Source organism: Silurus meridionalis, chromosome 24 (genome assembly GCF_014805685.1).
Source record: "Silurus meridionalis isolate SWU-2019-XX chromosome 24, ASM1480568v1, whole genome shotgun sequence".
Lineage (NCBI taxonomy): Eukaryota > Metazoa > Chordata > Actinopteri > Siluriformes > Siluridae > Silurus > Silurus meridionalis.
The window spans coordinates 9,546,881-9,562,791 of NC_060907.1; the positions used below are offsets into that span (position 1 = coordinate 9,546,881).

Consider the following 15,911-nt stretch of genomic DNA (forward strand, 5'->3'; position numbering starts at 1 on the left):
CACTTTTACACTTTTCCAGTGTAAATTACAATATAATTCAAATTACATTGTAATTTACACTGGAAAATTAACCCTTCAAAATAAAGCCTTGAACAGTGTTGTGTTAATAATTTATGCTTGGGCTACAAACGTGTCCAGAAAATATTACGGGTAAAATTACATAAAAACAGCTCAGGTATATCTATCATTCATGTATAGGTTTACGGCGAGTGCTCTTTTATGTCCACTATAATTTAATGGGAAATGTGCTTTATTCAGTAGAGGGAAACATTTTAAATTTCATGTTAGAGGTTAGCTTGAAACATGCTGGATTATTCCTTTAAGGTCAGAAGGTTGCTGTCCCTAGTTAATAAAGATATGATTAATTTTATATAATTTCTGCTTTGTAGAATTGTCGGCTTGTATTTCCTTTCTTTTAGTAAGAATTTATTGGCTCAGGCTGAAGTCATAATAAGGTAAGAACTGAGGAAATGGCTGTTATTTCTGCTTCGCAGGAAAGTAATGATTTCTATTATGAGGAGAGCAGCTATTTTAAGAAGTCATGCTATTCTAAAATCATATTGAGCTTGTTATAACAAGCTATTACACATACACATGGACGTTAGTTATCTGACTAACTTCCTATCGCCTGAGCACGCTGGAGCATAAGAAGGAATCCATTTGGGGTGATGAATGAGTCGTGCTTAATGAGAAACAGGTACGCATGCGTACTGCAGCCTAGCACTGAATAGATGGAAAGTAGCACAGAAGCCAAGACTGATCTCATAAATCCAGTGAAAACAGATCAGAGATAAAAGGAGAGAGAGTGAAAGAGAGAGAGTTAAAGAGAGGGGAACCGAAAGAGAAATAACATCTGGAAGTCAGAGACTTAAAAAATATTTCCAGTTTCATAATCTCTCTCTTTTCATCTACCTCTTGAGTTCGTAAAATGGGTTACATATGGATCCAATACACACCATTTAACACTACTGGTCCAACTCTGGAATGTTCTGAGACGCATCAGAAATTAAATTTGATTATATGAGACTTTTATAGGGCAGTGGTAATATACTGACTTATTAGATATAATAATCTATACAATACTTTTATTAGGAACAGAAAGTCTTTTTTTTGAACAACATAGACATTTTTACAGGCTTTTATAAACTTTAAATCGTATAAGAAAAACAGATTTGTTCTGTGCTTTACCAACCTGTCATTTGCTGGATTTTGAGTGTGTATTGTTTGGAGGAGGTGGGGTATTTGGGGGCAAGGGGTGTTTGTGGAGAAAGAGGGAGCTTGGTTAGGAGGGGCCAAAAGAAACAGTGGTAAAAGGTTCCCAGCTGGATTACAGAAGAGCGCGAGAGAGAGAGAGAGAGAAAGAGAGAGAGAGAAAGAGAGAGAGAGAGAGAGAGAGAGAGAGAGAGAGAGAGAGAGAGAGAGTGAGAAGGAGAGTTGCACATAGTTTAAAAAGTGTGAATTCTCTCTCTGTCCCAAATAAAAACAAGTGGGACGAAACTTGGATAGGTCTACCTATAAACACTGATACTCAGAAGAGAGGGAAGGGGAGGAACAACCAATAGATAGAAAAGGATTATGAAAAAGAAAAAGGAAAGCAGGAGCGAGTAAAACAAAAACATCTGTTAGTACATAAAAAGTTCTTGCAACAGGTGTAAGACAACCAGCATAAGAATACCATCACCTGCTAAAAGTGTAAGTGTAATGCTTCTCTGAATCAACAAAGATTTCTTTAAACATCTTAAATGCTTTTATACTATAGTTTATGGAAGTTGTTCAGTTTCCATAATTTTCTCCTTTATAACTTTAAATGTTATAAGTGCATGATGTTCATCTGGTTTAACTGTCAAGCGCTGATTAAATATTTAGTATGTAATATTTGACATCAGAGTCATGTGCATGGGTCCATCTGACGATTCTGTTAGGAAAGAAGATGATTAGGTCTAGTTCAGGAGCGGACTCTATATGGCATCTGTTTTGCTCATTGTAGCATTGCAGCTAATATTATATAGCACCAGCACTTGGAAAGGTCAGCTACTCAAACAGTTGTTAACGTTTGTGTTTTAATATTTGCGGACGTTTTTACATATGGTATTTGTCAAGAAAATATCTGTCCAGCGGAGAAACTCTGGCTTCTGTGTCACTCCAGATATTGTAAATGTGGGATTAAACAATTTGTGTGGACCAACATCTTCTAAACAGTCAACATTTTCAAACTATTCACCTGTAAAAGATGTTGCCTGTGAAATCTTAAAGCTTTATGTCTTGACTCACAGATGTTCTATTATCAACAAATTCAACCTTTACTAATAATGTTTTATTAGTGTCTTCAAATGGTGGTTTAATGGTAGGAATAAATTCATATTTGTTTTAAGACAGTATGATCCCATGAATCCTATGTACAACAGAACTATTGGAATTAACATTTTACACACTGATGTTTGTTCATCTTTAATTTCTGAATTATTCCAACTTGTCTAGTCTTCTTTGTTGACTTGAAGCTTTACCTCCTGCTGTGTCTTCATTCTGTTTTCAATTTCTCCAACTCAAACTGTGGCAGATCACAAATCCCAGGTTAAATTTGTTTCTATTCAATATCATTTACAAATTTAAGAGCTGAAAACCTAAGTACAAAAATCATGCTAATATTTATGTCAGGGAGGCTGCTGTGTTATAAGTTTGGTTACGCAGGTACACAAGTTGATATTTCGGGCTCTCCTTTCAGGTTATGCAAATTATCTGCATGTAGGTAATGCCTTCAGGGTTGCCAGATTTTTCTTATGCAAAAGTGCTAAAATGGTGTTTATTAATAGTGTCTAAAGAACATGCCTTTATATACAAACACTTACCTTTAAACCTCCCAAAAATAAGGGATAGAAAGTGCAGATGGAAGAAGGAATAGCTTTTTTTCTTTGTGAGGTCAAATGTGATTAGATGTAACATAAAATGAATAAACAATTAATAGATAAATCAATACAATTGTTGTATAAATCATACCAATAAAAGGTTATAAAATAAAGGATACTCTACGTATGATGTTATTGTTGTATAAATAGTAGAAAATGTCATTTAGCAATATGGATGAACCAATATTAAACAGATAATGTAACACATTTTGATCCACTGCAAGTTATTATTTTGCATTTTATTATTATTATTATTATTATTATTATTATTATTATTATTAGTAGTAGTAGTAGTAGTAGTAGTAGTAGTAGTAGTATTACAACAGATACTGACTCAAAGCTAATAGCAACTGTGTAAGATAACTGCTTGCAAGTCAGTGGACTCAATGTTGCTGCGTGTAGAAAAACTAAAAGATACTATAACTATGATAAAGATGCAGCTACTATATGCAAAATAAATATATAAATAAATAAATACTTTACTCACTTTACAAGGACAATCCTATTAATGAATTGATAGCGACATATGTATGCATTTAATATTAGCATTGAATGCCATTTATTTTTGTGTATTTACAACAGAAAACTACAATTTCAGCATGACATATTATGGTTACAATCTTATCGATATTGGCATTGGACTTAATACTGCTCATCTCTCAAGCTGATATATCTGCTAACTGAGACATGTCTTATTCATGCTTTACTCAAACTTTACTCATTTTTCATAAATTCCAGTGGAGTTACATTTGAGGTGTGAACATTAATTTGTCCAAATGTAATATTAAATCTTCATTGTGCACTTAAATTTGAATATGGTCCTTACCCATGAACATACTAATTCATTTAAAATGACTGCATAGATGTGCACGTGTGTAAAGGATTGTGTGTATAAGTAAAAGATTTTATATTTCATACTCAAAATTAATGCAATTATACTACCAGCTGCTCATGTTCATGGGACTCTCATGAATACCACCCCTGGAGTGAAAATGCTGATCAAGGAGCAGTTTAGGTCTTTTAATGAACACGAAATTACATATTTATTTTGAAAGTGATGGTGAGAGACAGAAGTGATACTGTGGTGTAATACAGTCTCCATATGGGCCCTTCTCTTTAAAAGTTTTGGAACGGGAGCCATTTAGAGAAATACCATGGCACTGACTCACTTAGTTTCAATTCAAAAGTTTCAAAAGTGCCAGTTACATTCCTCTACGAATACAGATTTATGTAAAGCTTTACCCTTTACAGCACATATCACTGATGTAATCAATAGTGAGCAATCTATGGGCTTAACCCTATCCTAAATAGAAAGGTGTAGTATTGTTGATTTTGCCTCTGAGTCAGCTCTTGCTGATGTTCAGAGCCAGGCTCTAAACATCTGGGACTTCTGAACAAAGGCTACTTTTCTCTGAAGCTTCAAATGAACTAATTAAGTTTCAGTTGAATAAGAGCGGTCACAAGACCATCATTCCTTTCTGCTTTTCTCATGCTTGTCTGTTCTGCCTTTGAAAACAAAAAAAAACCCCAAAATGTTTTATCCATGTTGTTTCATGTAAATAGAACAAAGAATTTCTCAGGAAACAACGACTTTTTGCATATACACAAAGTATTTTGCCTCTTTGTCTTTCTCTTACACATTTATCCAACAACCCAACATTAACAATCCCATATGCTGTCAAAAATAAAAATGATTTTTCTTGATTCACATGCATGTACACAGGCACTTCTGTAAACATGACATGGGGGTCTTATAAATTCTATTATATCCATATTTTTACTAATCATTTTTTACATTATTTATTTACCAGATAGCTCTTAGGGGGAGTTCTTAAAATGAAGTAAGGAGTTGCTGGTTGACACTGGTGGTCAGTGTTGGGCAGTAACGTGTTAGCGGTAATGCGTTACTTTTGACAGTAACTAATACTGTAACGCATTACTTTTAAAAATAAAGTAACTTCGTTACCGTAACCGTATGGTGCGTTACCCGTTCCTTTTTAAATGAATGAATTTCAGCTGAAGTGTAGACTACAGTCTAACCTGCTTACAGCAGTGTCGCATTGTAGGATTTGTGGATGAACCACTGTAAACACGAAGAAGACGCATTGCTGGATTGGTGGATGAACCACTGTAAACATGAAGAAGACGCGCTGTCGGCGTGTCTCAGTTTATTCAGGTCTGTGCGGCAGTAATGGCGAGTCGAGGCGAGAGCAAGACGAGTTTCTCAAAGTGGAAATATGCTCATTATTTCACTTTAGTTGAGCATAAAGACAAAAACTTTTGAGTCAAATGTAAGCTGTGTCTTTCTGGTTCGAAGCTCGTATCTACTGCGATAAACAGCAACTCCAATATGTCGAAGCTCCTCCAGGACCTCAATGCCTGAGGAGCTAGAAGCTAGAAGCTAACCCGGTGTTCTGTTCTACATTGTTGATAGTTTTCATACTTCAGCTGTGAAAGGAACATTTTTAAGAGCTCAACACAACAGCAGAAGCCACTTTAGTTTTTGATTCTGAATATATTATTCACCTTGTTTTGTTATTTATTTCAGAAATCTGTGTGATATATTCAGTTTGTGTTGGTCTGACTTTAATAAAATAGTGTTTAATAATGACTTTGTGTTTAAGTCAGTTTTGTGTTTGTATAGACCATAACGCATAAAAGGGCATTAATTGGAACATTAAAGAAGGTTCTTTAAAAAAGTAACTAAAAAGTTACTTTTAACAGTAACGCATTACTTTTTGGTGTAAGTAATTACCAAAGTAACTAAGTTACTTTTTGAATGAAGTAACGAGTAACTGTAACTAGTTACTATTTTTTAGTAACTAGCACAACACTGCTGGTGGTGTTTAAAAATGTTCTTGTTTTAAAATAAATACTTCCTGAAGTACATTGCAACAGCATGTGTATGAGAGAGAGAATTGAATGTAACGCTCACACTACCATTAAACGATGATAGTGCTGAAATGCTTTTAAGAAACTTGTCTCTGTTTGTTTATGCACCTTGTTGACAGTACAGCAGTTATAATTAGTTAATTAGCAGCATGGGGGTCACCAAAATATACATCACAGAGATGGGTTAAGAGCACACAATTTAGTCCTTTCCTCATTCACACTTGACGTTGACGGTAAGTCCCTAGAGACGAGCTGCTCTGTGAAGCTTGCCATGGAGGTCAATGAAGTTGGCTTATTAGCTCAGCTACACTTGCTTTTCATCTCCTTCTGTGCATCTGTAATCACTCTTCCTTTTTTTTTTCCTTATCGCTTCCTCTCGTTCTCTCTTTTTTCACTATCTATGACCGTTCTGCTACTTTCGGACCGAGGCACCGGCAGGTGCAAATCTGTTTTCTGTTAAACTTTTGAAATCCCCTTCTTCTCTCTCCAGGCCTCTGAGCAGTCATGCCCATTCCCATGGCAACAAGGACAGTAATGATGCTGGTTGTCATTTTGATGTTTTTGGCTTCGTCACGTGCTATGAGCAACGAGCTGGAAGATCATAGCACCTGGAACTATAGAGAAGGAGGTAAACTTTGGGGGAGAAAAAAACCAAAACATTTATTGCATGCAAAGTAAATAACTCAGTGGATTTTAAATAAAAGTCAAAATGAAAAGGTCACTGTCTTAATAAATATAAGTTCCTGAAGTTCCTGCCTGCATTTGCGTTAGTAAACATCTTTGCAGTGGGGTTGCATCATGCTGGCTTGTTTCCTCATACATTCTGCACATACTGTAAGGGTTAAAAATGGCAAAGAACTGAATTAGTGCTAAAAACAGTGTAATATGTCACTTTCCATTCAACACACATTCCTGCTGTTCTGCATGCACTGCATACATGTAATGCTGTAGTATTGTATATACATGTTGCACCAGAGTGGGGAACACACAATATTTCCTCTGACTTTACATGTCGCATGAATAGATTTAACTTCTTTAACATCTTTAAGCTTAAATACAACCAGTGCCAAATAATTAACTACACACACACTCTATCTAGAGATAACTCAAGTACAGTACATAATAATTATACATTATGTAATTTATTGCTCAACACAGAACTGTCTCAAAGTTTGAAAGTCAATGCTTCAGGGCAAAAATGCAAATTGCAGTGCAATCAATAGCAAATCAAATTACAATTACAAATGACTCTTTTTCATACCCTATTACAATCAGATTTTAATTACAAATGACTTCATGGTGCCTGCATCTTGTTTTTAATTGTGCAAGAGGTCAAACAAGGAGAGGTTGTTCTATTCTAACACACCCCAGGTATTTAACAAAACAATGACGTCCCTAATGCAAAATTTGTGACAGGCTGGAAAACCCATCACATGCTGAAATTTGACAATATTAAATTACATGAACTTACTATTACATGAAAACTAGAGGTGACATTCCCATTTCATAATTCCCACCCATCGCATAGTGATTAGACATAACCAAGTATGCTCTCTAACAATAGACAACATACACTTTTACAGTACCAAACATTATATTTACATTATAGAGTATATTAAGAGTCCTCTATATCTGAGCTATTTTTGCATTGTGTCAACTAAAATCTTAATCTGATTTTCGCCACACAAATAGGACTGGCCTACTGTGCAAAATCCCTGAAGCAGATTTAGATTCCTGAACTACGTTTTGGTTCGTTCATAATGCAAAAGCCCATAAAGAGAGTCAGAGCACATTACCCCCCAGACTTACATGGTCTCCACATTGATTACAGACTCCTGCGGATGACATTTAAATAGAAAATGGTTTAAATGGTATAGCCTTTGGTACATCTTATGGTCTGTTGGACTAAAAAGAAGGCACTGAAGGCACTCAGAGCCGAAGGTGTTAATAATAACAATAACAATAACAACAACAACAACAACAACAACAACAATAAGTAGTAGTAATAGTATTCATAGTAGTAGTATTTGTATTTGACAAAAAAATTGTCATGAGTTTAATTATAAGAAAAATGGCCTCTTAATGTGAAAGTGGACAATTCCAACAGTAATGTGACTATTAATAAGCAGCTTATTAATATTTTACATATTTTTCCCCACACATGGTTATCCTGCTTCCTCTTACTAATTTTTACTTTCATATAATGTTTAGCGTGACTGCATAAAAATTAAGCATAAAAATGATTAGGAATGCATGTAAATCCATTTTTAAGAAAGAAATTTAACAGAGACTCTGCTTAAAAAAAAGTGTTACATCTTTAACAGTTTGTAAAATACATCCTCACAAAACAAGAGCTAATTTGAATGACAGTATTAACAGTTTTTTTCTTTTGGTTCTATCCAGTCCTTAAAAGTTCAGTTTAATTAATAAAGTTATAATAACATCCGTCACAAATAGGGAACAGGTTACATTCAAAACACTAATAATATATTATTGACAATAACATATTTACAGTATTAATTTAATTGCCTGTAGATCAAATTGTGTCTTTTTTGCTGCAGTAAATGACGGTTGCCTAAAATTTCATTATTACTGGTCATTATCACTGGTTTCTGAAAGAATGATTTTTAATCTGTAAAACATCATTCTTTCAGAAACCAGCGATAATGTGGACAGACATTAATTCATTCCCCTGAAATGCAAACCATCTTCAGTAAACAAATCTTATACAATCCAGAGATTTAAATGTTTCTATTTAAAATAATTGAGTAGCCCTATGAGCTGGGAAAATTATTGAATTTGATCATTTATAAAGTAAAATAACCCTCCCAGAGATTCAGCAGATATTATAATGATATGTGATTGTACAGGACTGAAAATGACGTTGTTTTCTACTCACCATCTGACAGTTTCTACAGCCTTGCAGTCTAACAATAGTAGACGCAAATGAACCTGAGGATACAAGGACACCAATTTAATTTAATGATCTCATTATCTTCATGACCTTTGATTCAAGGTCACATGGTGTCTCACTCAACTCGTTAGTATTTAACTTCATTATATTTTTCTCTCTGTGTGGTTTCATGTTGTCCCCATAGTGGAGCATGTGAATGTGGCTAATGTTCGGAGTGTGACGAGAGTGCTGGACACATGGGGCAAGCGCATCTTTAACGAGATCAAGACGCTGCTGCACTCCCAGCCCAATACTCTCCTGCCTGACTACTCAAGGTATACTGCTGTGCTGGCACACTTACATTACATTTTTCATTACAGCATTATGACTCTCACAGGAACTCAGACTATGTCCTGGCTAAGCAGGGGACCAGTGACTGGCCAAAGCTGCATGTCTTGATAAATCAGTGGAGGTTATATTGGAGGATAATGCATCCTATGAGATGTGTAGTCTAGTAGCCTGGAGACTGTGAGATGAGAGCAGTCACACACGGTCATAAAAGAAGGATTTCGCAAGCATTGTTTGGATGCATAATTTGTCTTTCTAATGGGGATGCACTTGCAACCATTTCTGAATGGAAATGCACTTTTCTACATTGAGAGGATAAATGTTCTGCATAAAGGGATTAATTAACAACTGATTTTTTTACTTAATGTGCATTCAATCACACATCAATTAGGTTTGTTTGGCAGAGGTACCAGAACACACCATGTAAATATGTAGAATGTATTCAAGCTTTTACAAATGCTTCAACATCTATAATAACTTATAATAGCATATCATATTAATATCTTGAAAATTGGATACTGTATATATATATATATATATATATATATATATATATATATATATATAATTTTTTTTTTTTTCCTCTATTGGTCTATTGGAAAAACAGCTGCTAAATATGTTGCATATTTACGACATTATATGATACTAACAATATTTTTTTTAAGATGCCTTAAAAAATAGCATATTCACTAGGCAGAAGGTTTGCGAATATAATTATGACGAAATTTACAAAGCCTAAACAAAAACAGCCACCTGGATCTGTGTCTGTTTTCTTCTTTTCCACATTGACACATTATTTATTAACTCTTACAAATGATATAGTTTAGGAAGTAGACATAAAACTGAGGAATGTGAGGATGATTACTCCCACTAATGGCCCCAGGGATTGGAAGAAGTTAAATGTTTTGTGCAGGCTTTAGTCATATACACAATGGCGCTTATCACAAAGTCCCGACTGCTGCAAGTTATTACATGGCTGCCTGTTATTTGGAGACGTTGTATAATAAAAATCGACTCTTTTCTCTTGGAATTACAATTGAGTTAAAGAAAGCTATTTACAATAAAAATTAAATAACTGGCCTTTAAAAAAATAATGACAAAATTAATCTGTAACACTTTTACGAAACAAAATAAATCCGTAACAACGTCATAATTTTGATGTTGCTTATACAACAAAGTCTGTTTCTGTGTCTTTGCAAATATTAGCTGCAATTGTTAGCTGCAATACATGTAGCTCAGCTTTGCAGGTTGCTATGAAATCATGTATCTATTCTTTTTTTCTGTAGCTTAAACAAACCAGACCCTCAAACACACGCACACACACACACACACACACACACACACACATGCTACCTCATATAGATACTTATGTAAACTTTTTCTCACTATAATACGCATGCAGTGTTACCCACATACTGCCCACACTTTTTCCTTTGCTATCGACATGCACACACTCCCATAAATCCTCTCTCTCTCTCTCTCTCTCTCTCTCTCTCTCTCTCTCTCTCTCTCACACACACAAACACACACACACACACACACACACACACACACACACACACACACACAGTATATATATATATATATATATATATATATATATATATATATATATATATATATATATATATATATATACTGTATATATATATATATATATATATATATATATATATATATATATATATATATATATATATATATATATATAAGCACACCCCTCAATATCTGTAAAACTTTGTTCTATGGCTTCTCAGAGTACGTCCTCTCTCTGAGTCCCTCAACGATCTCTTCAGAGAAGTCTCCCACTTACAAAGGCGCATCACAGACCTCAACAATCGCCTAGCAACCTTGGAGCCCTTTCTCCGTCGTCATGGCTACTACAAGGAAGACAAGGAAGCCACCAGAGGAGCCCCCCAGAGCCTAAAAGGTGTAGGCACAAGTCTGGCACAGTACCCACCACGGAACAGGGTCCGAGTGGCCCGGCCAGTGAACAGGGTGGTTCAAACCAGGAGAGTGAGGCTGTACAAGGATGAAAACGGCAAGGTCAAAGTGCGGGAGATAGAAAGATAGACAGAAAGGAAAGGCCGACATGCATTATAGACAAAGATATTCATATTTTAGAACAATATAAATAATATGCAAATATTATTAATAATGTATGGAATATAATCAGTAAGCTGTCTGTGTTGAGTTGTTAACCTTGTATTAAGCTCATATAATGAGTCACGTACATCATATAAATTATACAGGAATATGTTCTCTCTGCTGGCTGTGCTAGTGTATGCTGAGATCTCAAAGGTCCAATCAGAGTTCTCTGGCAGAGGAAACTTTAAGCGGCTTTTACTGGACTGTAGCTAACACCTCCAGCATAAAAAACCTTGCCTACCCATTAACAGTCCCCTGGTGATTTCACTTTTTGGCCAAGTTAAGCTTAGTCTCAAAAACCTCAAAGATATACTTTTCATTGGTAAGTTAGTTTGGACTTCTGGGAAGAGGACTCATGCTAACCCCCAGGTGTCAGAGCTTTAGCTGAGTAATCTGCTTTTCAATAAACATGTCCTGAAACTCACTGAATGAGTGATTTTAATGGTTTTTATTGACTACATTAATTATGCAGTACAAAATCACCAACTCACAAGACATGTACAGTATTACTTCACAAAACAACTTGTTGAGTTGAATAAATAATTTACTAGTAAAGCAGAAAAGTAGTTTGTTTGTCGATAATCTGAATTAAATGCTTTACCCAGTATGTCTATGTTTTCTATAAAATGCTATAATTTCTACTTAAGCAGAAATAATTCAGCAGAAATGAAGTCAACTGAACTGTCATTTTATATAACTGAAGCAGACGTCGACCGATATGACATAATATGTACAAAGTTAGTTTCAAGATTTCTACAATTCCTGGACTGTTTTCATGATTCATGATTCATTACATATATAATATACATATATGATGCAAAACGCTAAATATAAGGGCTTGACATTTCAAATGTTTTTCTGAATGCTGACGTCTAAAGATGATGACAGATACTGATAACAATTATACAATTAATTTTTTTTACTATCTAAAATTAGATTAATTGTTAATTGTTAGCTAAACTTTTCCTGCCCTGTAATTTGTTGTAATAACATTTAGTATTTGTCATTTTGCTGTAAAAATGGTATACTAAAAAAATGAATAAAAATACACACACACACACACACACACACACACACACACACACACACACACAGTATATATATATATATATATATATATATATATATATATATATATATATATATATACCTTCACTTTTTACACTTGTGTAATACACATAATGTGCATACATAACATATAGTGTATGTATTGTAATAATATATTATTATTACAGAACTAATAAAAAGTTTGTTTAGAATAACAAATATTTACCTATGGATTTAATTTACTTTTTTAACATTAGAAACATTATTGAATACACTGAAAACGTTAATCTATAATGATGAAGTTCAAATTATTTTTGTAAATATACTAATATATACAAAAAGTTAAAATTCAGAACCTGTCAGGATCTTCATATTATGGAAGTTCTTCTCAGCAGCATAGATCAGAAAACTAAATATTAGGAAAAAAAGACTATATGGAGCCATATACGGAAAGGTTGCTACAGATAGCCTGCTCCACAAGCCATACTGCCTTAGAATGAGGCAAAGAAAGCATGACAAAGACCCAAAGCATACAGCCAAGACAACACAGGAGTGGATTTGGAACCGAGACACATACAGCCCAGACTTGGACCCAACAGAATATCTATGGAGAGACCTGAAGATGCCAGTCATTTTAATTAAATTATAATTAATTATTTAACACAATAATAAATACAAAAACAGAAGGCATTTATGTACTTTCCATAATCCCTTTATCCTTTGCATAGAGATAGTGTATGTATGTTATATTTAGGATTTCTAACTGTCGCACACCCATTCAGTGACGTAAAAATATCTGGCTTCTCATAATTGCATTTAAAATGAAGAATTAGGTGTCTTAAATCTTCTAAGCACTGTGTAAAAACTACACTATAATGTCCACACGGTGGCAGACTTGTGCCACTTTTTCAGGTGAACAAGTGTTGGAAACAAGTGTTTCCAATCTGAGAATCTGGTCAAATCAAATAACGACCAACTAATTTAATATAAGATTCACAGGTTAAGGATCAGACTGCATTCCAAATAAAAGGAAAAATGAGAGGAATACTGCAATTAATTAAGTACCTTTGATCCGCAACTTAAAAAAAAAAAAAACCTGAGCAATATGTGATCATATGCAAAAATGAATTACAAATTTGGTTAATCATACAAAAAAAAGTATGAAAATGTGAAAAAATAACACATGTAGAGGCGTGTAGAAAGAAACGTGTGAAACATAACATCTGAAGAGAATCATGAGGTAATATATTTTGTGTTTCTTGTAAATAAAACACACCATAGATAATACTGATATTTCCAATACATTTGGAAATATCCTCATTAGAATTCTGCATGTGTGAAGCGTTCAGATATGCACCTGCTCCGAGTTATGATCGGGTTATGTGAATTTTTCATATTCGGATTACTGCATGTATGTGGGTGTGTGTCTAGGGTGTATGATGCATTCATGTAAAATTATTACAGACCAGCAGATCCCTACAACCAGAATGACTTTCATTCTGTTTCTCATTTTACAGTATTTGCACATCAAAAGTAATGCATTGTGTATCATCAGTTAATACTTAAACAAGGTAATTTCATGAGCATCTGTCATGTGACATCCCATTATATTTGTTTTTCTCTTTTTCTTTATTGTAGGGTTCAGTGTATTGCTGTAGCACTGTAATGTAAATAGATGTGTTCAGGTGTGAGTATGATCGTGTGTGTCATGTACTATGTGTCCTCATTAAAACTTGAGCTCTAAAATGCTGTGCTCTGTCTCTACAGCAACACTCTTCCCTCTCTCCTCTCTTCCTCATCACTGCAACCATGATCTTCAGTTTCTAACTCTGCTCTTATTAAGAGCTCCTACACTGTATGGTCCCTCCATCCTTCTTTCCATCAGTAGTCTTCAACTCCATAATCTCCTCTGTTCCTCTTCATCCTTTCACCATAATCTTTGGCCAAGACATCTCCTCTTCCTCTTTGCATCTCCATCCTTCTCATCATTCTCCTTCTCTGTCTTTTCTCTGATGAGTGTGGGTGTTGAGCTCATGCTGCACTTGCCATTTCTGCATTGTGCGTTGATTCATTGTAGCATCCAATCCACCAGGACGTGAACACACCAGATCTCTCTCTCTCCATGTCTCCCACAGGTCTCTCTCTCAAAAGAGCCAGTTGCTAGGTAACAGTTAATTGTCAAGAAATAGTTACATGTGTTGCAGCGTATTCCAGGATTGGCTGTGTGTGTGTGTGTGTGTGTGTGTGTGTGTGTGTGTGTGTGTGTGTGTGTGTGTGTGTGTGAGGAGAAAGCAAGTGAATAGCTTCATGCGACGATGAACCTGCTACTATATTTTTAAGCCCAAACGACAATGATAACTGTAGGCACCCCTGAATATTTTATAGACATTCATATCGGGTGTGATGGCTCGTTTCCTGTCTCTAGGCTTTGCATAATTTCAACCAAATGAAATGTTTAAACCTGATATAAAATTTTTTTAATAATGTTTTCTCTCTTTTTTTTTTTCTTTTTACTACCAAGTCAACATTTGACATTGATGTCCTCCTATCTTGTGATGGTGCTGCAACATTTCCATGGAAACCACAGCAGATGTCAATCATATTGCTTTTCCCTACATCCCGAACATACGATTCAGTATCGGATTTTCTCCAAATCTATGCTATAAGTTGCATACTAGTTAGTATGGGAATATAGTATAGGTTTTGCTCACCCTCTCTCCGCTTCCATCTGTTTGCCACTTTAGACTGCATATTATTCAGAATAGTAGAATAACAGCACACTGAGATAATGGTAATCTGGAGCAACAGTGGGCACAGGCTCAGTGAAATTGGACAGTTGAGTATTGGAAAAAACATTGCCTTATCTAATCTTCAATTGTCTAGTTTGTGCCCACTGCAGCCTCCGGTTCTGTTCTTGGCTGACAGAAGTGGCATTCAGTGTGGCCTCCTGCTGTTGTAGCCCATCCTCCACGTTTCAATGTCCTGTGCATTTTTCAATATACAGTAGCTTTAATGTCAGTCTGGCCATTCATCAACAAGGCTGATAAAACTGGCACTTAATTAATGTTTTTTGTTTTTCTCACCAGTATGTGTAAACCCTAAAGGCTACAGTGTCATAGGAGATCAGAAGCTTTTAAAATACTTGAGTATTTCTGGAACAACAACCATGTTGGTTTTTTAACCTCATTTCAACGTTTGATGTGAATAGTAATGAATAATTGTTTAAATAAAGTGAATAGAAGTGAATAAAGTGAATAGTGAGTATAGTGCACTGATTAGTGCAGCAGTAGGGTATTGGTTTTCTTTTCTTTATCATGCATTTGTTTTGGTTGCATACTATTTAGAATGGCAGTTGGTTTGGTGTTGGATTAGCACACATTAAATACCTCTTCCGTGGACTGTATAATATGCCACTGTATGGTAGCATGCCACTGAATACTATTTAGTATAAAAGTACTGTATTTGTGTTCCATATTCTACCTTGCGTCTGGTTTTATGATATCTAGAATTGCATAAGTATTTCCAAAGGTTTTATACTGTATGATACCGTAATATTTAACATAACTAAACATGATATTTATTATAACTAAATGAGACATATAGCAACTGTGCAGTGTATTTAACTATATCCCAAGTTAACTGAATAAAATTACAGATTGGTAAAGAAAAGCACTCTTAAA

General features: G+C 34.9%; 1 protein-coding gene across 1 annotated transcript; it reads left to right on the top strand.

Annotated features, from left to right (window-relative positions):
* Positions 1-1,388: 1,388 nt before the first annotated feature.
* On the top strand, positions 1,389-11,608 carry si:ch211-243a20.3 (uncharacterized protein LOC100151507 homolog). Its single transcript, XM_046837623.1, has 4 exons — positions 1,389-1,692; positions 6,286-6,423; positions 8,894-9,023; positions 10,794-11,608. The coding sequence occupies exons 2-4, from the start codon at positions 6,300-6,302 to the stop codon at positions 11,107-11,109; spliced, it is 570 nt and encodes a 189-aa protein (XP_046693579.1). The 5' UTR covers positions 1,389-1,692; positions 6,286-6,299; the 3' UTR covers positions 11,110-11,608.
* The last annotated feature ends 4,303 nt before the right edge of the window (positions 11,609-15,911 follow it).

Excerpts from the sequence above, each read along its gene's own strand:
- si:ch211-243a20.3 (XM_046837623.1), top strand. The coding sequence starts at position 6,300 with ATGCCCATTCCCATGGCAACAAGGACAGTAATGATGCTGGTTGTCATT. Across the intron at positions 6,424-8,893 it reads CTGGAACTATAGAGAAGGAG|TGGAGCATGTGAATGTGGCT; the intron begins GTAAACTTTGGG and ends TTGTCCCCATAG. Across the intron at positions 9,024-10,793 it reads CTCCTGCCTGACTACTCAAG|AGTACGTCCTCTCTCTGAGT; the intron begins GTATACTGCTGT and ends ATGGCTTCTCAG.